A 26,307-nucleotide genomic window follows, 5' to 3' on the forward strand; every position below is an offset into this window, starting at 1 on the left:
AGATAGCATAATGTATGCGACGCCATAGTTCTTGTGAGTGAAGGAATAAATTCGTGTTTTTAGATCCTTGCAGTAGAAAAGACGTGTGTGGACCAAACGCGATCTGCAGTTGCTCGAATCATGCGGTCGCGTGCACGTGTCCTCTCGGTTTTCACGGTAATCCTACCCCGGAGCAAGGCTGTGTCCGAGTGCCAAACGTGTGTCAAATTTCGCAAGATTGTCCCAGCCAGCATCTGTGCGTCTCGGGATTATGCCAATGCCAGTGCTCGGAACAGAACAATTGCGCGCAGGGCGAGCGTTGCAAGAACGGTATTTGCGTGAAGATATGTTACGGCGATAGTAATTGTCTGCCCGGCGAATTGTGTATTGATGGCGGGTGCGAGGCAGGCTGCACTTCGGATGTTGGCTGCAAACGCGACGAAGTGTGCATTAACAGCAAGTGCAGGTATTGCCTTTTTAATCCAGACATTATTTTATCGAATTATTCGTAAATTGCGTCTCTACTTTTTGAATGTCTGTAACATAACTTATCTCGAGAGATTTGTGACATTTAATTCATTTTTTCAGATGTAGCCACGGATTTATTGCCGGTCCTGAACATTGCCTGGATATCAACGAGTGCGAAGATCAACCGTGTCATCCGAGTGCCGAGTGCATTAATCTCCATGGATCTTACCGTTGCACGTGTCCTTCAGGTACCGCGGGCGATCCTCTAGGATCAGGTTGCGTGTTGCCGCATCAGTGCACCACGCACAGGGACTGTTTTGATACGCAGGCCTGCGTTCAACACAACTGTTCGGATCCGTGCTCTTTAATTGACTGCGGCTTAAATACTATTTGCACTGTTCTGGATCACGCAGCTGGTTGCCAATGCCAACCTGGTTACATCGGCGATGCCTCAGGGTGCTTCAAAGTAGAGTGTCTTTCTAACAGCGACTGCCCAACGGATAAATATTGCAACCAGGAGACCAACAAATGCAGCAGTAAGTTATACGCTTACATTGATATATCGTGTTTGCGTTTAATACTTTAATGTTTTAGTAAAAAAAACTTAAAAAAAAAAATATATATATATATATATACTATCTTCTAAATCTGTTTTTACTTGTTTTATCAGGTCCTTGCAATCAAGTAAACTGCGGATATGGTAATTGCGCAGCCGTCGATCATGTCAGCGTATGTAAATGTTATCCTGGCTTCGTCCTCGTCGGCGATATCTGTGCTGATGTTAATGAATGTTTGCAAAATCCTTGCCATCCCTCAGCTATGTGAGTGAAATTTATAATTACAGCTGATTATGTATAAGCTTACAATTCATAAGTTTTTTTTTAATAAAACATTTAAAAATTGTGTAGATGTCAAAACGCGGAAGGATCGTTCGCCTGTGTTTGCCCACATGGTTTAGTAGGAGATCCATTCAAAACTGGTTGCAAGCAACCCGGTGATTGCTTCACAGATTCAGATTGTCCAAATTCAGCCGCCTGCATCGACAACAGATGTACTAATCCGTGTGACGCACCGGGAATTTGCGGTAGAAATGCAGAATGTCTCGCACGTGATCACGTTCCGATCTGTAGGTGTCCCGGACAAACTACGGGAAATGCGGCAGTGAGTATTAAATTTGAGTCTTAAATTTTCTAAAGTGTTTGACATTATTATAATAATTTGCACACTATAATCCATTATAATTGATAACGATATTTTGATCTTTTTTGAGTATTTCTATAGCTAATTGATTTTTTATTTTATTTTGTTTGATTCTTATTTATTTTTTCTATTTGTTCCAGACGGAATGTATTCATCTGGAGTGCAATTATCACAGCGACTGCAGTCCATCAGATGCGTGCTTCGATCACAAGTGCGTCGATCCTTGCTCTCTTTCGAACGTTTGCGGACATGGTGCTGACTGTTCGTCGCTCAATCACAGCGCGGTATGCACCTGTCAACCGGGTGGCACAGGTGATCCGAATCTTGGGTGCACTCCGCTTCAATATTGCAAGAGTGATTCACAATGTGCAACCGGTTCAGTGTGCAACGGAGGAATATGCACAGGTAAGTTAATATCGGATAATTACAAAAGTAGAAAAATTAATTTGTAAATAATATAATTTATAAATCTACAATTTTTATATACAATGTAATTATTACAACTTGCAGCACTCTGTGGAAGTACAAGAGATTGCATCGGCGATCAACTCTGTATCAATGGTCTTTGTCAGCCCACCTGCAGAAGTAATTCTAGCTGCCCGGAATATCAATACTGCCATAATAACATATGTGTTCAAGAATTACGTTGTACGTCAGACAACGACTGCTCGTACGACGAAAAATGCATTAAGAATAATATTGGACAGGTAATTTTATGTTTTATTAGGTACCAAATTTTAAATTGTAAATAACGATATCTTTTTATCGATTGTATTAGAGCGATAACATATAACGTTTCCTTTTTTTCATATCTCTGTGTCAATCAAGGCGGAGTGTCGCAGAGCTTGCGACGTGATACTCTGCGGCCGTAACGCCGAATGCAAAGCTGATAATCACGCTGCGACGTGTTCTTGTAACCATGGCTTCTTCGGAAACGCTAAAGATGACAAGATTGGCTGTCAACCTATCGAATGTGAGGTCAACAATGACTGTACACAGGAAAAGATCTGCGATTATCACAGATGTAGAATCGCTTGTCTCGCGCACAATCCTTGCGGCGTGAACGCCATTTGCACAACGGAGAACCATGTCCAAGTAATCATTTCGTTGCTTTGTACTAAAAGTTTTTTTTTGGCATCGATCTTTACGATAATGTATTTTGTGGCGTAGGTTTGCACCTGCCAACCCGGATACACGGGAGAACCCACGCGTGCTTGCAAGCTGATAGATTACTGCGCGAACGCACCCTGCGCACCGGGCGCATTGTGCGAAAACACACGAGGGCATTTCAAGTGTCATTGTCAACCCGGCACGGTCGGAGATCCTTATAATAGCGGTTGTCAACCGCCAGTAGAATGCCTGCAGGATGCGGATTGTCCGCTAACTGCCAAATGTGTTAACATCAACAACGTACCAAAATGTTTCGGTACGTGTGTTGAGCTTGCCAATTAATTTTGGAGCATTATTTTACTTCTTAAATTTTTTTAAATTTTATTATTTTTTAAATATAATATATCTCTAATATGCTTGCCCATGACGGATTTAAAAAAAGTACATATTTTTTTTATTATATATTTATTATATTTAATCTTCTTATTTCAGATACTTGCGCACGTATCCGGTGTGGTCCAAACGCAGACTGTGTTGCGAGCAATCATGCCGCGAGCTGTCAGTGTCGTGCCGATTACGAAGGCGATCCTAATAATCTGAGTGTGGGATGTCGTCCGAGACCAGTGGTCTGCTCGTCACAAGCCGACTGTTCGGTCAATACTTATTGTTACGAAGGCATTTGTCGACGTGAGTAAATAATTGCTTAATTTTAATCAACGTTTCCGTATGGCTTCAATCAGAGTGTCTATGTGAAAAGCAATTCTTCCATTGTTATATTGAATAATGTAAGTAATATTATTTCAGCATCTTGTCAATCGGAGGAGGAATGCAACTTGTCCGACGTTTGCTTGAACGGGCAATGCTTAGATCCATGCGATGTAAGAGGAGCTTGCGGCATAAACGCCGAATGCAAAGTCAGAAGTCACATTAAACAGTGTAGCTGTCCACCAGGCTTCACCGGCAACTCCGAAGTAGAATGTGTTAGACGTAAGTGTACGAATGATTTCACAACATTTGAACATCTTCTGATTAATATCTTATTGCAAATTCTAAAAAATGCTCATTATTTGCAGTGCCAGTGTCTTGTCTCGGAAGCGGGGACTGCATCGGAGGCAACACCTGTCGTGAGAACGTTTGCTTGCCGATTTGCACCGTCGACAACGATTGCGCATTGAATGAGAAGTGCATTCGCGGCAATTGCTTGCTGACTTGCCGGCTGGACAACGACTGCTTCCTGGGTCATATTTGTTTGAACAACATGTGCTCGTTCGGTTGTCGTGCCGACGAGGATTGCAACGCGAATGAGGCTTGCTTAGGGAACAAGTGCGTGAACCCGTGCGAGGCTACGCCGTGCGGACCGAACGCCAAGTGCACTGTCTTCAACCAGCGTGCCACGTGTTCGTGCTCTACCGGTTTTATACCAAATCCGACGGCCAAGGTCGCGTGTCTGAGAACGCCGGGTTCGGTCTGTCAGGCCAATCGGGACTGCGCCGTGGGCACGGCTTGCATCGCTGGCGTTTGCACACCCGTCTGCTCGTCCAACGCGAATTGTTTGAGCAACGAGAGATGCGACAGCTCCGGCATTTGCAAGTCACTTTGCAGACGGGACGAGGATTGCAGAAGTGGTGAGATTTGCGAGGGGCTGGTGTGCGTTTCCGGTTGCCGGGCGGACATTGAATGCCAGGATAGTTACGCGTGTATAAACAACCAGTGTTTAGGTGGGTCCTAACGGTATTTTTTATATCTTTATTCTTAGTAATTCTGTTATGTTGAATTTACTTTTGCTTGTCTGCATCTTATTTTTCTTGGTAAATATAATGTTTTCTATTATTAATCTTTATTATTATATCCAATTATTCTTTGCTTGCAGATCCGTGCTCGTTGACCGGTGCCTGCGGTGTAAACGCCAAGTGTACAACCGTCAATCACCAAAAAATATGCACGTGTCCATCACCTTTGGTGGGAGATGCTCGTATTGGATGCAAGCAGACATTCCTCCCCTGCTCATCTGAACTCGAATGTTTACCGGGACAAACGTGTTACGGCAGATCGTGCTATTCCACGTGCAGAAGGTGAGAATGCGTGACTAAACTAACTGCATAAAATTATCATTGTGTTTCGATGCGAAATAATTATATCTTTTCAGCGATGCAAATTGCTTGAGCGACGAACGGTGCGACGGCGGCATTTGTAAAGCGATATGCAACAGCGATGACCATTGCGTCGCGAATCAAATATGCCGCAATCGCATGTGTGACATTGGGTGCCGCAGTGATAACACGTGTCCGGGCGACGAATCTTGTATCAACAATCAATGCAGAAGTAAGTTTCACGTATGAGATATTGCATACGTTAGATATGTCTATCTCGGTCGAGCAAAGTAATGTAACTGCATTGTGATTTTCAGGTCCATGCGACGGTGGCAAGGCGTGCGGAGAATGCGCTGGCTGTCGCGTAGTCAATCACGTGGCTCAATGTAGTTGTCCCGCAAATTATTACGGTAACGCATTAATCAATTGCGCCAAGACCATGATTCCCTGCGACGGCTCGTGCGAGTGCGACGAAATCGGTTTCTGCACCACTAGCTGCCACCATCAGAACGATTGTTCTTGCGGCGAGGTCTGTCATAGTGGCAAGTGTCGCATCAAGTGCGATATCAACAACGCATGTCCAAAGGTAAAGTTTAAGATAAATTCAAGAAATTTGAGACAGTATTGTCTTTTTTTAACTAATGTTGACATCGTGAAGTTTTTAATCTTAAAATTACACGTTTTACTAAATTCAGGGCTACGTATGTGATGGAGGTTTGTGCCTCGTCGGCTGTCGCACCCATTCTGACTGCCCGTCATCCTTGTCGTGCACAAATGGCCAGTGCGAGAATCCATGTTCCGCCCATGGATCGCCTTGCGGAATAAATGCACTCTGCCGCGTCTCGAGTCATCGTGCGGTGTGCTTATGTCCAGAGGGCTACCAGGGTGAGCCGAGTCAAGAGTGCTACCAGCTGGAGTGCCATCATGACGACGATTGCGAGTTGAACAAACATTGCAGCGAATACGGGGTTTGCACAAATCCATGTTTGCAGCACGGCGTCTGTGGCTTCAATGCGCAGTGCCGCGTGATCAACAGGAAAGCACAGTGCTCTTGCCCGCCGGGACATTTTGGCAATCCAAAGATCAACTGCAAGAAAGGCAAGTCCATTATATTTGTTACAGAAATTGTACTTGTGAACAAAAGATTAATTTTTTAACACGCGCGTTCTTTGCATTCCTTAATCATTCTCAGGCGGTGACGAATGTCTGCGAAGACCTTGCGGCGTTAACGCTAAATGCCGAGAAACTCTGAATGGTTTCGAATGCACGTGCGATCCGGGATGTCACGGCGACCCGCATCAGGTGTGCCTCTGCGATGGTGATCTTTGCAAGGACACTCGTTGCGGCATCAATGCAGCCTGTCGAATTTACAAGAATCAGCCGCAGTGTTATTGCCCACCGAATAATCCATCGGGCGATCCAATGCACGCATGTACGTATTACTTTTTTACTGGATTTAAAGCATACGTTAATAGAAAAAATAACAATACTAGCTGCCTACAAAGTAAATTGAAGAAATTTTTCTACGTATATCATTATTGAAACGAATAAATAAAAATTAAAAAAAAAGTATATAACAAAATATGACTACTCGATATCTTAAAAATATCGTGGCGAGACAACAAATATTCGTTATTTATTCCTTTGGTTGGTATTGTCATTAATGATTTGTTGATACAGGTAGTTCAGATAGAGATTTAGGAGACTGTCGAACAAATGGATGCGGAAAGAACGCCGAGTGCATTAGGGATGGAGCTATATTCGTCTGTCGGTGTCCACCAGGTACAAGCGGTTCGCCAGATATCGAGTGCACAACAGGTAGGAAAATACAGCCTACTAACTTTTTAACCGAGTTTAACCGGTTGATTAATTATATGTACAGCATTTGTGACTAGCGAGTAATACTGACAATCACAGGAACATGGTCCGTAGAATAACCATGTATCGTTTAGTAGGACTTGAGTAATACATAGACGTATTAATCGAGTGAAAACGTTAACATCGAGAGACAGATGTGATTGGAGCAGTATGTCGCCACGACATAGGATATATATACATATTTTACCCATAAGTAAAGAATACAACATTACCTGTACATATTATACAATATAGGACATACTGTACATATATTTGAGATGAGAGAACACACGTTTCACACATATCTCACACATAACTTCATATGTAGAATGTTTATTTCAGTATCCAATCTGTCTTGAGGATATAATTGAATAAACAAAAAGACACTCATTTGCCTAATAGTGCCACTTGAATACAAGGAGGTACACATTTACAGTCGACACCATATATATCTCTATTTTAGGATTAATACAGATTGGGAACTGCGAAAGGGACATTCTCATATACCCATGCTTGATATTTGCTGATATTCACGGGTTGTTATTTCCTCCTATTCTGAAATCTGTGGGGGCTTGTGTTGTAAATATCGCTGCTTGCCGTTGTAATTTCTCTGAGAAGATGTCTGATGTTTTGAAAAAGTGTAAAGTCGTTACTCTATACCTCTTCACAGAGCCTACCCTACTTTCATCATAAATACAAAGCATGTGGTTTATGTTATTTGTGAGAAAGTTTCTTTTCACAGTTCTTATAAATGCTTTTTTCTTTTTTTTTCCTGTCCCACCACCCACGACCCACCGACTCTACACCGACTTGAACACCACTATCGTGACAATAGAGCGCGAATGCACCAGCGACTTAGAGTGCCCCAATGAAAAAGCCTGCATAAATCTACAATGTCTGGACCCGTGCGCGCTACGCGGTGCCTGTGGGATCAATGCTCTGTGCAGAGTGGTTCTGCACAAGCCGCGTTGCTCGTGCCCGCAGTGCTATATCGGCATGCCCCACACGGCCTGCCATCCAGATTCCAAATGCGACACGCTCAATCCCAAACCTACGCCGAGCATCGGTTGTTCCTCCGATTACGACTGTCCGGAGAGTCTCTCCTGCCACTCGCAGACAGGCGAGTGCCGCGACCCGTGTTTGAGTCCTCGGTATACCTGCGAGGTCAACAAGAGGTGTCAGGTGCGGAATCACAAACCTATGTGCGTTTGCAAATACGGCTTCGTAGTCAACGAAATCGGGGAATTGACCTGCGCCCCTGACACACTTACCTGCTCGAGAGACTTCGATTGTCCCTCGAACGCCGCGTGCGTCAATGGGAAATGTCAAAATCCCTGTAACGTGCGAAGCAAAAAACCGTGTCCGGCTGATAAAACCTGCGATGTCCTGGACCACCGTCCCGTGTGCATTTGCACCAAAAACTGCAATCCCTCCCTCTCCATTTGCCTGCGAGACAGTGGCTGCTCTCCAGACTTGGCGTGCCGTAACTATCGCTGCGTGGACCCATGCAGAAACTCCACCTGTCCGGCTGATGCCCCCTGTTACGTGGAGGAGCACAAGCCTATCTGCAAGTTCTGTCCCCCCGGCTTTGTGCCAGATACTAAATACGGATGCATGAAAGGTAAACACAATTTCTCAGAACACTATCTGAGTCTTGTCATTTCTCATAGCCGTTATCACATCTTTACATTGCCTGGCCTTACACGAGACATACAATTGCTACTTTTCAGGTTTCCGATCGTACAGACAGCAGAATATGCGCAAAACTTGATTACTCTTCACCAACTTGATTTTAATTCTTTTTCTTTTTTTTTTAATTTATAAAATCGATTTTGTAAAGTTATAGTTAGATGTACAGATTTCTTTGTTCTGCTGTCTGGACGCATATTTCAGATTCCAAGTTACAGATACAAATTTCCCATACCCTAAACTTCCACTCTATTCTGTCGATCTCCTCACTACTGAAGGATTTTTCCGTTACATCTGTCTCTGTAAAGACCTAATAATGTTTCTTACAATCAGCTTATCTATTATATGCGAGCATGCTAACTCTTAATTTGTAGTAATTGAAATAAACTATAAACTTATCTGTAGCCTAGTCTAATCAGAGTCGCTCCCCAATTAGCAGTTTTGCCACTTTATCAGATACTATGTTTACGTTATATTGTATCCGCAGCAGTTCTTCATCCAATGCCCAAGCCAGTTTGCGAGTCCGATGATGATTGCAGTGACGCAGAAGCATGCGTCGAAAGCTCTTGCGTTGATCCCTGCATCAACGGGTGTCAACTGGCAGTTCAGTGTCGGGTTGAAGCACACAGGCCTATTTGTGGTTGCGATCCTAACGACAAACGTTGTTCATCTGGTGGTGCAACGACGTTACATTCTATAGATTTAGATCACACTTTTGAAACAGTCCACACTACGTTACAAACATCAGCGAGTACTAGCATTCCGCCCTTCACACTACCCATTTCTACTACGGAGATGTTAACTGTTATATACACGGAGGAAAGCACGGTTGCTTTAACTGACGTTACCGGAAATTTATTGGAAAATATTACTACTGAAACGACAAATGAATCAAACACGACTATTGCACCGACGGAAATTGCTACTGAGTCTTCGGAACGTACGACAACCGTATCTTCGATATTAAGTACAACCGAAATTAATATTTTAAATGGTACTTTAATTTCAACGACAAACGTTGATACTTTAGAGAATATAACATCTAGTCCTTTTACCACTCCAACGTCTGAAAGTACTGATTTTGAAGTTGAATCTACTTCAACAGAATATACAGCAACAGCAAGTACTGTTACTTCCGAAATCGAACAAACCACTATTTCAACTATGTATAGTACAGAAGAGACTGTTACAGAAAGTATGCCTTCTTCGACAATTGGGACAACAAAGAGTGAATTTGACACTACAACCGAAATAACTGGAATAATTGTCCTTCAAAATGTCACTGCCACTTCTCCAGTTACATTCAGTTATACTGAGATTACTGATATCACTGTTTCTGATCAAAGTACTGAAACAACAACGATTTCTAAGACAACGGAAGCAAGTAGCCTTATTGAAGTTCCTGAGAATATAACTGCAGTTCCTACCACAGAAGTTCCTAATGTAAGTGATGAAGAAACTTTCACAGTAGCAACAACTACACCTTTTACTACTACTACACAATATTCTATCACAGAATTAACAGTAAAACCGTTAAAGGAAATCACTGAAACACATATGGAAAGTACCACTAACGCAATGACTACTACGACATTTTTTACGCAAACAGATCATACGACGTCATCTCTAGATATCTTGGAACATACCGAAACATCTACAATAAATATTGAACGTGATACTGCCAAAGAAATTACACAAGAATGGAGCACTGCCAAAACTGGTTCAGTTGATACAACTGAGCCATATGTGAAAGATACTACTCCATTTTCTATCATTACATCTGAGTCTCCTATATTTACGACAAATATGATTGATGTCGACAGTTCTCACAAAGGCACTGATATTTCTGCAACAGAACAATCTTCTATTACCGAGCACATCACATCTCAATTTACCACGGAGGAATACTCAACAGAACAATATACTACTTTGAAACAGTACACTACAACTGAAAAATTTACAGGAGAGATTTCTAGTACAGAACATTATAGCACATCGGAACATACTACAGAGGAACATTCCACCACAGAACACCTTAAGACGTCAGAACAAACAGAACCATATACTACGTTTGCACAATCTACTGAACAGATCTCCACTACGAAGCAATATAGCACGCCTGAATATTCTACAGAAGAATATTCTACAGAAGAATATTCTACCACAGAACAGTTTAGAACATCACAGCAACCTACAGAACAATATGCTACCTCGAAACAAGAGTCTACAGAACGGATCTCTACCACAGAAGAGTATTCCACTACAGGATTCAAGACCGAACAACCCACCACATTTGAACAATCTACAACAAAACAGATCTCTACAGAACAATACAGCACATTTGAATATCCATCTGAACAGTTTATTACATCTACGCAAGCGACACAATATAGTACAACCGAATACTCCACAGAGGAATATTCTACCACAGAGCAACTTGCTACATCCAAAAAATCCACAGAGCAATATTTGACCACAGAATATTATACGACGCCTGAAATCACTCAGAATAAAACAGAAATGTTTTGTACCTTACATACAGATTGTACAGAATGTGAAACTTGCATCGATGGTCTTTGTCGGAATCCATGTAAAACTGACAATCCATGTCCAGAGAATGTCTTATGCGACGTTGCGAATCATCGGCCTGTGTGCTTAGACTCAAGTACCGAGCAGAGTACGTCTAATTGTAGCGTACTCCCAGGTAAAGATTTCTCTTGTTGGGAGTTCCGTAATTGTGGTGTCATTTTATGTTTACTGTCACCGATGTTCTCTACAAACTTTCTCCAGTGAGACCATATTATCGTATCCAGATAAAAATTGGAAGCAACCAATTCTGGAGATTTGTAGACACTGCTTGCCGAATCAGTCATTTCACGAAATGGCTCTCATCGGTGTAAATTCATGAATGAGAATGCGATCGATACCATAAGGGCGGCCTATAAATCGAACACCTATCTGTCCCATGATCGAATCGAAAATTGTCAATAGGCAGTCAGACACTGCTTTCCCAAATGCAGACAAAGGACTGCTGCATTAGCGCTCTACGCATGATGTACATTAACGCTTATGCACGATTTTCTCTCTTACAGCTTTTTTGTATCTAACATATGTATAATGAACTGCAATTTCAGTCGTCTGCATATTCAGAGAAAATTATCTTTCACACGAATTTATTTATTTATATACATTAATGTTATATTATCGTTCACAAATATAAAATAAAATTAGAATTATTATAAGTTGTGAAAAAATTAGAACGTCTATGAAAGATAACTTTGCTCAAAGTAGACGCGTCAATGTTTTTTTTTAGCTGCTATATTTACTTGACACATGTAACACAAATATCACTATATGTCTTAAAGGAAAAAGTACATTGTCTTTGTGTATTCATGTTTATGTATTGCACTGACAACACCCATGTGATAAATCTAAGTAAATGTGCATTGTTTCATAGCTGCCGTTTTTGATAGAACATATCAAGATGGCAGTTAAAACTGAGGTCAAATAGATTTTTTGTTGGGACATGTACATTAACATTTCATGACGTTTTAGTCGTTTATTAATTCCTGCATCTAATGTACATTTGTTTCGTTAGACGTGAAATGTACAACGCACAACGACTGTCCCATCCAATTGGCCTGCGTAAATCATCAGTGCGTGAATCCTTGTGCTTTGGGTAATCCGTGCGACTTCGTCGAAGCTTGCCATGTTCAATATCATAGGCCGGTCTGCGTCAAAGGTACATTTGTAATTAAATTGAGCAGCATTTTGCATATCCGCAATAAAAAAAATACTTATTTTATACGATTCTTTCAGTGGAGACTAATGAGGCTGAATGTCCTTACTGCCCACCTGGTATGCTGTGCGACTCATCGACAAACACTTGCATCAAAGGTTCGTGTTACCGCCAGCAGTGTGCTTGGTATCATTTGATTTTATTTTCAGTCTTTTTTTATAGCCGTCGAGAGATTTGTAAATATGTATGTACTGTACATATATCTCACGTACATATTTCGCAAATTATATGTAAGACCTTCTTCACAAAGCACAAAATGTTTATTCTCGTTATAACTGTCGTGCATGATCACGAAGAATGATCTCCTTGAGATATTCGTCATATTCTTTCTGAATACGTCTCTCTTGTATCGGAGAATGTTTTTCTCTTGATTCATAATTCGCATACTTTTTCGCACATAAAGATCAAGAGAATCACATTGCTATGCAAAAATAAACCTCCCTTTATCTCAATTCTTATACTTGTGCACACTTCCTGGGGTTATATGGGCTTTCCCACTCTTTCTCTAGCGGGTTGCACTAGCGACGGGGATTGCCCCCCGACAGAAGCGTGCATTGGGCACACTTGCCAGGAACCGTGCCTAGTTCGAAATCCTTGTGCGGAACACGCTATTTGTATTAATACGAACCACGGAGCGGACTGCAGTTGTGAAGAAGGCTATCACGGAAATGGATTTTCCTATTGCGATTTACGTAAGTTTCACAATGAGATGTGAAATCAATATTACTACTTGAAATAGCGGGCAATAAAATTACACGATATAAATCGATAATATTTTCTCAAATATTTAGAACACTTGATGCGAAAATCTAATGCAAATTATTAATAAATGTATGTAAAAATGTAAATTAACATATCCTATGATTTCAGTGGAAGAAACGAAGAATATTTGCCAATACAACGAAGACTGTCCTCCGCACAAATATTGCGATCGACTCAACAGGCAGTGCATTAATCCTTGCGTCGAATTTGATTGCGGAGATAATGCAAAGTGCGTCTCCAGTAATCACCAAGCGCAGTGTACGTGCCTTCCAGGTTATCAAGGAAATCCTCACATTGGCTGTCAAGAGATAGTGTCGACTGTCGATCCTTGCGTTCCAAATCCGTGCGGTTTGAACGCTTTATGCGAAAATGACAATGGGAATCCTGTCTGTTTCTGTCCAAAAGGTCTAACCGGAAGTCCATTCGAACAGTGCAGTACGTATACATTTTTTATGAAATATAATTGTGACGACCGTCTATATTTAAATTATATATATATATATATATAATTTTTTTATATCTTTTATAATTATAACAAATCATCTATTCTTGTAATGTATCCAGTTCCCGAAGGTGACCAGTGCGAAGGTAATCCCTGCGGCGCCAACTCAGGATGCCGGGTGGTGAATGGACAAGTGAGGTGCTTCTGTTTGCCAGGATACGAGGGTGATCCGCCGCATTTCCCCTGTACACTTCCTACTACCTCCTGCGATCCTTCTCCTTGCGGTCCCAATACTCGCTGTTCCGTGTTGGACAATGGCTTCGCGAAATGTACCTGTCTACCTGGCTACATCGAAAGCCCGAACACTATTAGAGGATGCGTGCCAAAAGCTGACCAGTGCGAATTTAATCCTTGCGGTTTTGGGGCGAGATGCAATAGCACGAGGGTACCGCCTTGTTACTGTCCAGATCTCATGATTGGAAACCCATACAAGAGTTGTGGAGGTAATTATTGCCAATAATTGAATAGTACAAAATGAAAAGAGTTTATTTCCAAATATTAAAATTATCAAAAATTACATTTTGTAATTATAAATTTTTTAACTAAACCAACTATTGAGTCTGTGTGTATAAATTCCTAAAAACTTTATTGAGCTATTTTAATTTAAAAAAATTTTTAATGTTTTATTATTTGTATTATCTTGTTTATAAATTTTTAATGTATAATATTAAGTTCAAAAGCTTTTTGCGGTCTTTACGATTAATATCTTAAATAACATAACTATAATAAAACATTTTAAACAATTTTAAATACTCAACAATAAAACGTTTTACTATTATTGCAGCACGACCAGCGGAACCATATGATCCTTGTCTATTATCACCTTGTGGCAAAAACGCTATTTGCACGACGATCGATGGCATAGCCAAATGCACATGCATACCGCCATTTATCGGCAATCCCTATATAGATGGTTGCGAGGCCGAGTGCATCATTAATCGGGATTGCGAAAGTCATTTGGCTTGTTTCAATCAACATTGCAGAGACCCATGTCCAGGCGTATGCGGCGCTAATGCGCATTGCGAAGTCGTCGATCATCTTCCGATGTGTTCTTGCTTGCCAGGATATACCGGAGATCCGTTCAGAGCCTGCAAAGTAGAGAGACCTCGTATGTGGACATATTTTAGTTTATTACTTTTTATATGATTTATTGTTTCATTTGTTATACACAATACTGCACTAATTTAGATAATAGACCATTTTTTCTTAAATTTAAAATATCTAACGTGATAAGTTGTCAGTTTGTATAATTTTTCAAAATTTTTATGTCTGCTTTTTTCATAAAATATTTTATTATAATTTAAAATCCCTATATATGTGATAATATAAAGTTGAATGATAGATTTAAATTAACTGTAATAACAATATTAATATAATGAAAAGTCTAATTCATTTTTTGTAGTAGTGCCAGATCAGAATCCGTGCATGCCATCACCATGCGGTCCACACAGTATCTGCCGTGTAATGAACGATCGTGCAGTTTGCTCATGTAGCCCGGGTTATCAAGGCACTCCGCCGCATTGCCGTCCGGAGTGTCTCGTCAGCACGGAATGTCCGGCTCATCTGGCTTGCATTAATCAAAAGTGTAATGATCCTTGCCCAGAATTGTGTGGTTTGAACGCTGATTGCCAGGTCATCAATCACAACCCGATCTGCAGTTGTCCTCGTCAATACGTCGGTGATCCATTCACTCATTGTGCTAAGGAAGGTAATACATTATGTTAGCGCACTTCAGTTAAAAGGGGATCCCTGTTAAACAAAGAATGTACCTTTCGAGTTTGTTCTAATTATGAGAAAGTATTGCTAATGACGTAGAAAGTAAGATAGTAATTAAAATTAGTTAGACAGTTAATTTTCCGACGCAAAGCTCTCTAACGAGAAGATTTATGTCGCAATAAGAAATATGTAATAAAATTGAAAGTAGGTACTCATTAAAATTTAATTTTTCGGAAATTAAATAAGTAATGTACTCATTGCCAAGCTAAGCTTTTATAGAAATTTAATACTGTAAGTGATTTTTAAAGCACTGTTAATAGTGCTTTTAATAGTGCTTTTAAATGATTAATCACTAGCCAAAAACAGTATTAAATTTCTATAAGGGAGGTGAGAAGATTTTTCGAAAAGATACATAATATTTAATATTATATATTGTTTTTCGAATATATAATATAAAGTGGTAAATAATATTATTTAATCCATCTTTTTAGAACCTTTACCGCCAACAACGAATCCTTGTTTGCCATCGCCTTGCGGACCTAACGCTGATTGTCGCGTCCAAGAGGATCATCCGATATGCACGTGTATTAGTGGGATGTTCGGAGCACCGCCGAATTGTAGGCCAGAGTGTGTGATCGATCAGGACTGCATTAGCTCCTTAGCTTGTATTCAAAAGAAATGCTTGGATCCATGCGTGGGATCATGCGGTTTTAACACGAATTGTACGGTGCTGAATCATCGACCTATATGTCATTGTTACGAAGGCTATGAAGGAGATCCTTTCTCAGGCTGCGCTAAAGGTAAGATTTTAACAATATAATCTTAAGGCTCCTGGATGGTCACCGCGGCCATATTGGATTCTTACTATCGAGGCGAGGAAAACACCCAATTTTGTTGTGCATGCCATTTTCAAATAAAAAGACATTTCAATAAAACATCACTATAGATCGTTTCAGAACACTTCCGAAATTGGCCGAAAAATACCCTTTTCCCTCGACAATAAACAAACAGCCATAAAACGAAGCCTAAACATACGGGAAAAACAGCCGTTTAACGACTATCGAAAGGTGGTGAAAACGTTCCTTCCGCATGTAAAGCCCCTTACACAATGCCAGGCAACAGGCAATAGGAACAGGGAATAGAAATCAGAAATCATGTATAAATGCAGAATAAACAGTGACACAGGCAATAGACACAGAGTTTCCGTCACGTTGGAAATTTTGTGCCTATTGCCTGTTGCCAACCAATCATAGCATTCAAACTTTTTAGGTTGTAATTAATGATTTTTTTGTTATTTCCTGTTCCTATTGCCTGTTGTTTGGCATTGTGCAAGAGGCTTAAATCTTATTTTTCGGCCAATTTTACGACTTTCACGAATACGTTAAACGTTAGAGCACAAGCACAGAGCGAATAATAAAGAAATAGCACGCACAACAAAATAGGTTGTCAACATCACGGTCGTGATAAGTTGACATATTATTGCATATTCCGGATAAACACACCGGATTTTTGCCCTATAGCTGTCTTCCCAGCGCAATTGCCGTGCGATCCTTCACCGTGTGGTACAAACGCCGTATGTAAAGAGCGTAATGGCGCGGGATCTTGCACTTGTCTGCCCGATTACACTGGTGATCCCTACGAGGGCTGCAGACCGGAATGTGTTCAGAATACGGATTGCGTTCACACGAAGGCTTGCATTAATAACAAATGCAAAGACCCGTGCGTGGGAGCGTGCGGAATTAACGCGCAATGTCAAGTCTATAATCATCAGCCATCCTGTAGTTGCCTCTCCGGTTACACCGGAGACCCACTTACGTCTTGCCACATACCGATAAGTACGTCGGTGATATTTTTCTGACCTTTCTGACATAGCTATAAAATCAGAAGGAGTTTAAACGATTTATAACGTGATCTATTTCTCATAGCGCCTTCAGTACCAGGTGATACGTGCCAACCATCTCCCTGTGGACCGTACAGCAACTGCCGCGTTATTGATAATCACGCAGTGTGCTCCTGTCAACCTAATTACATTGGCAGCCCACCGTCGTGCCGACCGGAATGCGTAGTCAGCACGGATTGTAGCGCGAACACAGCGTGTATCAACCAGAGGTGCAAGGATCCATGTCTAGGCACGTGCGGTGTGAATGCAGACTGCCGGGTGATCAATCATAATCCAGTATGCATCTGTGCGATTGGCTATAGCGGAGATCCGTTCTTCGGTTGCGTTAAGGAAGGTAAGTTTCAAAATTCTTTTAATTACATCGTCTTGAAACTTTTATCTTCAATTTTATATACACTTTCAAATGTTCTCATTATTTGAATCACTTGAATTACAAATTAATACAAATAAGAATTGAATACATTTACGCGGTAGTTTATATACAAAACACATACACTGCCCTAATGTATTAATGCGTAATTATAGAAGTAACACCAATACCGAGACCAAGCGGCAATCCTTGCGTCCCTTCGCCATGCGGACCGAATTCCCAATGTCGGGTGATTGACGGTTTTCCGGCGTGCTCATGTTTACCGAATTACGTTGGCCGCGCACCAAATTGCCGACCGGAGTGTGTCATAAACGAAGGATGTCCCGGAAATTTGGCATGTCAAAACGAACAGTGCGTGGATCCGTGTCCAGGCTCTTGCGGCGTAAATACGTATTGCAATGTCGTAAAACACAATCCTGTCTGCATCTGTAACGAGGGCTACACGGGCGATCCGTTCACGGAATGCATACCCATCGTAGAAGGTATGTGTTTCTTTGCGAAGAGCTTGCGAAGTGTTAAAGTGTTAAAAAATATATGGTTATTCTTATTAGCTATTTATTTCCTAATAGTTATTACCTAATTATATATTAATTAATTATTTTCAGTGCCTATTACGACGGAGCAACCACGCACACCGTGCAATCCGTCGCCGTGCGGCGCCAACGCAGTGTGCAACGAACGAAACGGCGTTGGATCCTGCACGTGCCTACCGCAGTACTTCGGTGATCCGTACATCGCTTGCAGACCCGAATGCGTGACTAACGCCGACTGCGATCGCAGCAAGGCCTGTCTGAACAACAAATGTGTCAATCCGTGCCCCGGCACTTGCGGCCAAGACGCTACTTGCCGTGTGGTCAATCATGCCCCGATGTGCTCCTGCCTACCTGGTTATACTGGCGATCCGGTGAACGGTTGTACCATCATCGATGTTGTGACACCATTGCCCGTGCCGCTCAATCCTTGCGATCCATCTCCGTGCGGACCCAACAGCAACTGTCGAACACACGACGGACACGCGGTGTGCCTCTGTCAACCGGGATTCTCCGGAGTTCCACCGACCTGCCGACCGGGTTGCATTGTCAGTTCTGAGTGTCCGCAGAACAGGGCATGCATTAATAACAAGTGCGCGGATCCGTGTCCAGGTTCTTGCGGACAAAACACGAACTGCCTTACGGTGAACCATAATCCCATCTGCAGCTGCGCCAGCGGCTACTCCGGCGATCCTTTCGTGCATTGCACCAGGATTAGCACTACGTCGCCGTTACCAAAAGGGGAAGGAGACCCTTGCCTGCCGAATCCATGCGGCCCGAACTCGCAGTGCAGAGTTATAGGCTCGCATCCGGCATGTTCCTGCTTGCAGAACTACATTGGCCGTCCACCGAACTGCAGGCCGGAGTGCACCGACAACTCGGAATGTTTGAATAGCGCAGCGTGCATCAATCAGAGATGCAAGAATCCCTGTCCTGGTGCTTGCGGCGAAATCGCCAGGTGCACAGTGCAGAATCACGTTCCGATTTGCACCTGTCCGGAAGGATACGAGGGCGATCCTACTGTGCGCTGCGTCCTGGCATCTCCGCCAGGTGAGTAGAAATTCGAATATCCATTGAATTAGATTGTCGAAAATGATATTTGAAAACACACTGTGCTCTGTAAATATTACAAATTTTTGTTTCGTATGTTTTTGTAGCGACAGACAGAACTGTGTCAAATCCATGCTCGCCAAATCCTTGCGGTCCCAATGCGCAATGTCGCGAAAGAAACGGAGCTGGCGCCTGCGGATGTCCGCCTGACCTAATAGGCGATCCGTACGATATCATCAAGGGATGCCACAGGGAATGCGAAACGAACAATGACTGCGCGCCGCAGCTGGCGTGTGTTGGTTTCAAATGCATAGATCCATGTCCAAATACGTGTGGAACGTTGTCTATCTGTAACGTACAAGCGCACGTTCCTGTCTGTCTGTGTCCACCGGGATATACTGGAGATCCATATTTTGCTTGTGAAATTGAGGAGATGATAAGTAAGTTGTTTTTGGTAGTGAAATATTAATGGTAGATTGATTTAATAAAAAATAAATGTTATTAGTTGCATTAATAAAGTGAAAACAATGTTAATAATGTTATTAGTATTGTGTTAACTATATTAATTGTATTAATTGTAAAAATAAATGTGTATTAATTGTATTAATTTAATATTGTCAAACTGCTATAAGCTATAATGATGGCTTGAAAAACTGCTCTTTAGATAAATATCTTTTTAAAATAATTATTATATAAAACTAAAAATTCTATTAAAAATGTAATGTTATTTTCTTCAGAAACATTGGAACCGTGCTCTCCATCACCTTGTGGGCCCAACAGTAAATGCCGAGTCGTTAATGGTCAAGCCGTATGCACCTGTTTACCAGAGTATAGGGGCATTCCACCGTCGTGCAGACCAGAATGTATCGTTAATGCCGAGTGTCCACCTCATCTGGCGTGTGTAAATAAGAAATGTGCAGATCCTTGCCCGAATACTTGTGGATTGAGGGCGCAATGTATTACCAAAAACCACAATCCGATTTGCACTTGTCCTGCCGGTTTCACAGGAGATCCTTTCACTTTCTGCTCGCCACATAGTAAGCATTATATATACATATTTTCGTCTCCTCGTATCAGCATCAACATGAATATCCTAGAAAATTTGGTTTAGATAAAATTGTATCACTTAATATTTACGTCATTTGAGTATTCAATATTACATTTTTGCATATTGTGTTCCACGTATTTATTAATTTGCGAAAATAGATGTGTATATTGACATTATATATATAAATTATTTCTTTATGTACATTTCTCTTACAATTAGACCTAAATAATATATAATAACTATTTTTCAGTTACTACCGAATTTCCGGCAACTGAGCGGCCACCATCTTGCACCCCATCACCTTGTGGTCCGAATTCTTTGTGTCAAATAATATCCGGCAATCCCGCTTGTTCCTGCCTGCCAAATTACATTGGTGTACCGCCACAATGTCGACCGGAATGCATTTTAAGCTCCGAATGTAAGAGTCACTTCGCATGTGTCAATCAGAGGTGTACGGACCCGTGCCCAGGCTCATGCGGAGTAAACGCTCAATGTCACGTATTAAATCATCTCCCAGTTTGCACGTGTATGGAAGGATTCACCGGAGATCCATTTACGCAATGCAGCATTATTCCGCCAGGTAAGCGAAGCATCGAGCAATGCATTATTAATATGAGCTGTTCTGCGAGAAATTAATTACAACAAAAATCGAAACAATCTGATGTTTTAACCCTATTCACTCCAACGTTTTTTTTGCCCCAATAATCCTCCAACCATGCACTTTCGAGTCCCACGTGTTTTTTATAATGTTAATAGCTTTGAAAAATTCCCCAAAAATTATTATAATATCTTTGTACCTTTGACTAAAAATCAATGTAAAGAACATTTGAAAATCATTTATTTAAATATTTTTTTACAACAATTATATGTTGACAAACACACGTTACGACTCGTTTTACTTAAAAAATCATAACTCACGAACAAATTGACGAAGCTTAATGAACCAAAACGCAAATTAAAGCTAAAAGTAGTGCAAATGAGAAAAAAAATATGAGATAATTATTAATTAAATAGGAATACTTAATTTTGTCGCCGCAAATTTGGTAATTTTTAAATGGTACAGAAGGACTTTAAGGACTTAAAGAATGCTAGAAAAAGAATTTCTGAATAAGAAAAGGCGAATTTGAAGTGTGGCAGATATTTTTTATGTAAAAAAATTAATTTTTTTTATATAATCGTAGCTCCTCCCCACCTCTTCCACCTGCCTCTGAGCCATAATAGGCCTCTGTGGAATGTTAAATTTCTTTTTTAACGACAAAAATATTTTAAATACGGTTAAATTATACACAAAAATACATTTTTATCGAAAAAAATGCTCATTTACCTTTCACACAACACTGACATAATCTTCCAACCATGCACTTTCATGTCCCACCGAGATTTTAATTGTTCCCCGTTTCGAGAGTAAATGAGCTAGGACTTTGAAATTTTTACCTGAGGTTCCCTGCCACAATAACTTTTTTCCGGCGCGGAGGGGATTCTCCCACGATCATTTGTTTTCCGGAACAAACGACTGTTAGAAATTCGTGGGACACGAAAGGCATGGTTGGAGCGAATAGGGTTAATTTGTCTTTAACATTGTTTTACCTGTATAGTTACAGAACCACCAACCACGGACCCTTGCGCTCTATCACCATGTGGTCCGAACGCCATATGCGATAATGGCGAATGTAGATGCTTGCCCGAATATATCGGTAATCCTTATGAGGCCTGTCGTCCCGAATGTATCCTTAATTCAGAATGTGCCCGCGATAAAACTTGCCTGAAGAACAAATGCAAGGATCCTTGTCCCGGAATATGTGGCCAAAACGCGCGTTGCGATGTGGTGAATCACATTCCCGTCTGTTCCTGTCCATCCGGATACGTTGGCGATCCGTTTGTCAGTTGTCGTGTTCAACCTAGAGGTATGCAAAGAAATATAGTTTTTTTATTCGCTTCAATTAACATATCGCTATTATAATTATATCGCCATGTAATTATATATTTTACATATTTTTCATAGATTTCTATGTCAGTTTATGTTAATACAAAATTAAAATTTGTTTCGCATGTATTTCAGTGCCGGATTCTCGAAAAGATCCGTGCTCGCCCTCGCCCTGCGGACCGAACAGTCAATGTCGCAACATCGAGGATCACGCTGTGTGCTCTTGTCTCCGAGGCTATCTTGGTTCTCCGCCATCCTGCAGACCAGAGTGTGTCGTTAGCTCTGAATGTCCGCCAACGCGAGCCTGCGTAAATAAAAAGTGCACAGACCCCTGTCTAGGTTCCTGCGGTTTGAACGCGAGATGCGAAGTAATCAACCATTCGCCGATATGCAGTTGTCTTCCTGGACAGACTGGAGATCCGTTCAGAAGTTGTTATGATATTCCAAGTAAGAAAAACTATTATATGATTATAAATGAAATAATTTTATGATATCAATAAAATGGTATGATATATAATTTCATGTTCAAGAATTGCACGTTAATGATGATCGATTTCACCAATTTTGAAAATTATAATAGATGCAAGAGATATTTGCAATAGCTTCGAATAAAGCGCGAATAAATACAATATTTTATGTGTCGTATCAATATTTTAGTACCATCGGAACCTAAGGATCAGGGCGATCCTTGCATTCCTTCGCCATGTGGACCAAACGCACTTTGTCAGAATGCAAATGGACAACCATCATGTTCGTGTCTACCTACGTACATCGGCACTCCACCGTCATGTCGGCCAGAGTGTTTGATCAATCCCGATTGCCCGCCGGAAAAATCTTGCATAAACATGAAATGTAAAGATCCATGCCCGGGATCCTGCGGGGATAACGCTGAATGCAAAGTAGTGAATCACGCAGTGACTTGTTCGTGTCAGATCGGCTATGCGGGCAATCCGTTCGTGCAATGCGTATTAGAAGGTACGTTCGTTCATTTATCCTGACGTTTATTTCATTAATTATATCAGCAAAGAGCACCAACTCTTCAAATTATCCATCTATTTTTGTACGTGATTATTTTTGTACTTCTGCTGCTTATTTCATTTATTGTTAGAACATAACGTTTTTTTGAGCTAATCAATCTTGAACCAATAAATATCAGGCAATTTTTTTCTGCAGAAGAACCAATGAATCCGTGCGAACCTTCACCGTGCGGTGCCAATGCGATCTGTCAACAACGGGACAATGCTGGCGCTTGCATATGCATCGATGACTATCAAGGAAATCCTTACGAGGGCTGTCAACCGGAGTGCGTCCTCAGCGCGGATTGTCCTACAAACAAGGCATGCGTTCGCAATAAATGCAAGGATCCCTGCCCAGGAGTATGCGGCGTCCGAGCGCAGTGTTCAGTGATCAACCACATTCCTACGTGTACTTGCGAACCCGGATACATTGGAGATCCATTTACGATTTGCACCCTTCAACCGGAAGTGGATACCGAACCTACCGTCAGAGATCCGTGCTCGCCTTCACCCTGTGGACCGAACAGCTTGTGCCGTGCCATAAACAACCAAGCGGTGTGCACGTGCCAAGAGTCTTTCGTGGGTGTTCCGCCGAATTGTAAGCCGGAATGTGTCGTCAATTCGGAATGTCCGCAAAATAGAGCATGCTACAAATACAAATGTACTGACCCGTGCCCTGGCACGTGTGGAATCGAAGCCAATTGCCGTATTATCAATCACAATCCGCTCTGCAGTTGTCCGCAAGGAAAGACGGGCGACCCCTTCTCCAGATGTTTCCCTGAACCCGGTAATTGATATATTTAATTAACTTAAACTTATTTTGCTTATTTGTTTACGTATGTAAAATTATATTTAAAAATTATGTATTGTCAGACTTATGTATTGTACAAGTCTGTCGAAAGCAGATCTTGCCAATGCAGTTGATGTTAGTCTGCTGACACATCTGATCAAATCTGTTACCAATCTGTCGATAGACTGTTATCATTTATTATATCATTACTATCATATACGTATTTAATCTTTTAGTTGTTCCGCTACCGCCGATGGATCCTTGTTTCCCTAGCCCATGTGGACTCTACGCGGAGTGCAAAGTCGTTAATGATCAAGCCGCGTGCACTTGCTTGAAAAATTATATAGGAATACCACCCAACTGCCGCGCAGAGTGCATAGTCAATACAGATTGCCCGTCGGATCAAGCTTGTATCTCGGAAAAATGTCGTGATCCTTGCGTTGGCTCTTGCGGCCAGAATGCTGATTGTCGAGTACAGAATCACATACCAGTTTGCTTGTGTCAACCTGGATATTCCGGCGATCCTTTCACTTTGTGCACAGTAATTAAAGGTGCGTATTTTTAGTGCGTAAATTTCTAAGAATGGCTTTGTATACTTTATTGAAAAAAGAAATGCATATGGAGATAAATACAACTTCGAATATTATTAATTAGTATCTGATAGTCCATTGCAATTATATTATATATTGACAAATCTATTTCAAAATAACATAATCTTTTTTCTTTAATTTTTTTACATCATTTTTATTGATAAGCGTGAAACATTAATGTTGCAGAACAACCAAAGGTTCCCGAAGATTTGTGTAATCCGTCACCATGTGGGCCTAATGCGGAATGCAACGAAGGTATATGCAGGTGTTTGTCTAATTACTTCGGAGATCCGTACTCGTATTGCCGGCCGGAATGCACAATGAACTCAGATTGTCCTCGCGTCAAAACTTGCATCAATCAAAACTGCGTGGATCCTTGCTCAGGCACATGCGGTCGTGATGCACGTTGCGACGTTGTTAATCACGTCCCAATGTGCAGCTGTCCGCCTGGTTACACCGGAAATCCGTTCCTTCTATGTCGACCACATATACCGGATGGTAAGTTTGTAAATATATTTTATAATAAAAATATAAAATGTGTTGAAGTATAAATATAATGAATTAAATGAAACACAAATAAAATGGTTGTATATATTTAAATATATAAATATTAAAATGTATATCGTGATTTCTATATAGTATTGCTTTATCTTTTTTTATTTTTTCTGTGTAAAACGGAAACGACTTATATTTTCGAATATAAATTTTACAATAAAGTCGAATTTTATTTTTACTTCGATCATTATTATTTCCGATAATTGTCATTTGTATGTTATTTGTAGACACCATTAAGCAGCCTTGCACACCTTCGCCTTGTGGACCAAACAGCATCTGCAAAGTCGTGAGTGATCATGCTGTGTGTTCGTGTCAGCCTGGTTTAATTGGCAGTCCACCCGCCTGCAAACCAGAATGCGTCGTCAGCGCGGACTGTCCATTGACACAAGCGTGTCTAAATAATAAATGCCAAGATCCGTGCCCAGGCACGTGTGGACAGAATACAAACTGTCAAGTGGTTAATCATAATCCAATATGCAGTTGCTCCGAATCTTTCACAGGCGATCCCTTCACCATATGTTATCCGCAACCAAGTAAGCTCCACACTTAGATATTACAGCATTAAAAAATTTTATATTTTTGTAATTGGGTTTATTAATTGCAATCGATAATTTAATTATAAGAAATAACTATAATCGTAAAAGACTTTACACATTGATTAACGTATTAGAATGATCGAAGTCATTAATGTGACATCTATATATATTTTTTATTAGCCAAATTTTTTGTTTTCATAAATTTTTAATTAATATCAACCATGCAAATTACTACAGAAAAGCCTGCTTTCTTATTGCCTGGGGATTAGTTCTTATCTTCTGTACGATATGATTAATTAGTCTTCTAGATAATAGTTTAATTGTTCTAGCGTTAAATGCAATATTTCTTCATTTAAATATTTGTTTGCAGAAACACCATCTGTGCCGATAAACCCGTGTCTGCCATCGCCTTGCGGTCCAAACGCGGAGTGTCAAGTCAGGGGTGACAGTCCTGCGTGTTCGTGTATCGAAAATTACGTCGGTTTGCCGCCGAATTGTCGACCGGAGTGCACAATCAATCCTGAGTGTCCGCCGCAGTTAGCGTGTATGCAACAGAAGTGTCGCGATCCGTGTGTCGGTCTGTGCGGTCTGAACGCTCAATGCTCGGTAGTGAATCACCATGCGGTTTGTGCGTGCATCGGCGGATACACCGGAAATCCATTCAGCGCTTGCGAACGAGTACCTGAGGGTGAGTACACGATCGTTATCTGTTATTTCTTCTTGTTACAATCTCTCTCACAAATGACGTCGTTTGCATGCGGGCGTGGCAGGTAGGTAGTGCCTTTTATCACCGTACAATATGACTAATGGTAATAAGTCAAGACGG

General features: G+C 41.1%; 1 protein-coding gene across 1 annotated transcript in view; it reads left to right on the top strand.

The window, feature by feature from the left end:
• The window catches only part of LOC112462074, a 100,637-nt gene that overhangs the window by 37,343 nt on the left and 36,987 nt on the right, over positions 1 to 26,307 (top strand). Inside the window, exons 21-62 of the mRNA XM_025027628.1 lie at positions 44 to 445; positions 568 to 983; positions 1,118 to 1,268; positions 1,356 to 1,608; positions 1,788 to 2,052; positions 2,158 to 2,354; positions 2,476 to 2,742; positions 2,818 to 3,073; positions 3,250 to 3,444; positions 3,562 to 3,744; positions 3,831 to 4,475; positions 4,628 to 4,829; positions 4,904 to 5,079; positions 5,165 to 5,433; positions 5,543 to 5,945; positions 6,040 to 6,279; positions 6,528 to 6,665; positions 7,540 to 8,325; positions 8,881 to 11,097; positions 11,992 to 12,135; positions 12,213 to 12,290; positions 12,702 to 12,884; positions 13,063 to 13,389; positions 13,519 to 13,899; positions 14,241 to 14,564; positions 14,859 to 15,164; positions 15,664 to 15,972; positions 16,693 to 17,007; positions 17,098 to 17,406; positions 17,598 to 17,924; positions 18,048 to 19,022; positions 19,130 to 19,462; positions 19,760 to 20,059; positions 20,321 to 20,650; positions 21,666 to 21,974; positions 22,130 to 22,441; positions 22,652 to 22,969; positions 23,168 to 23,797; positions 24,037 to 24,351; positions 24,577 to 24,888; positions 25,173 to 25,478; positions 25,852 to 26,169. Coding sequence (XP_024883396.1) covers positions 44 to 445; positions 568 to 983; positions 1,118 to 1,268; positions 1,356 to 1,608; positions 1,788 to 2,052; positions 2,158 to 2,354; positions 2,476 to 2,742; positions 2,818 to 3,073; positions 3,250 to 3,444; positions 3,562 to 3,744; positions 3,831 to 4,475; positions 4,628 to 4,829; positions 4,904 to 5,079; positions 5,165 to 5,433; positions 5,543 to 5,945; positions 6,040 to 6,279; positions 6,528 to 6,665; positions 7,540 to 8,325; positions 8,881 to 11,097; positions 11,992 to 12,135; positions 12,213 to 12,290; positions 12,702 to 12,884; positions 13,063 to 13,389; positions 13,519 to 13,899; positions 14,241 to 14,564; positions 14,859 to 15,164; positions 15,664 to 15,972; positions 16,693 to 17,007; positions 17,098 to 17,406; positions 17,598 to 17,924; positions 18,048 to 19,022; positions 19,130 to 19,462; positions 19,760 to 20,059; positions 20,321 to 20,650; positions 21,666 to 21,974; positions 22,130 to 22,441; positions 22,652 to 22,969; positions 23,168 to 23,797; positions 24,037 to 24,351; positions 24,577 to 24,888; positions 25,173 to 25,478; positions 25,852 to 26,169 — 15,422 coding nt within the window. The remainder of the gene's footprint in view (positions 1 to 43; positions 446 to 567; positions 984 to 1,117; positions 1,269 to 1,355; positions 1,609 to 1,787; positions 2,053 to 2,157; positions 2,355 to 2,475; positions 2,743 to 2,817; positions 3,074 to 3,249; positions 3,445 to 3,561; positions 3,745 to 3,830; positions 4,476 to 4,627; positions 4,830 to 4,903; positions 5,080 to 5,164; positions 5,434 to 5,542; positions 5,946 to 6,039; positions 6,280 to 6,527; positions 6,666 to 7,539; positions 8,326 to 8,880; positions 11,098 to 11,991; positions 12,136 to 12,212; positions 12,291 to 12,701; positions 12,885 to 13,062; positions 13,390 to 13,518; positions 13,900 to 14,240; positions 14,565 to 14,858; positions 15,165 to 15,663; positions 15,973 to 16,692; positions 17,008 to 17,097; positions 17,407 to 17,597; positions 17,925 to 18,047; positions 19,023 to 19,129; positions 19,463 to 19,759; positions 20,060 to 20,320; positions 20,651 to 21,665; positions 21,975 to 22,129; positions 22,442 to 22,651; positions 22,970 to 23,167; positions 23,798 to 24,036; positions 24,352 to 24,576; positions 24,889 to 25,172; positions 25,479 to 25,851; positions 26,170 to 26,307) is intronic.

Source organism: Temnothorax curvispinosus, unplaced genomic scaffold (genome assembly GCF_003070985.1).
Source record: "Temnothorax curvispinosus isolate PA1 unplaced genomic scaffold, ASM307098v1 QBEX01011959.1, whole genome shotgun sequence".
Lineage (NCBI taxonomy): Eukaryota > Metazoa > Arthropoda > Insecta > Hymenoptera > Formicidae > Temnothorax > Temnothorax curvispinosus.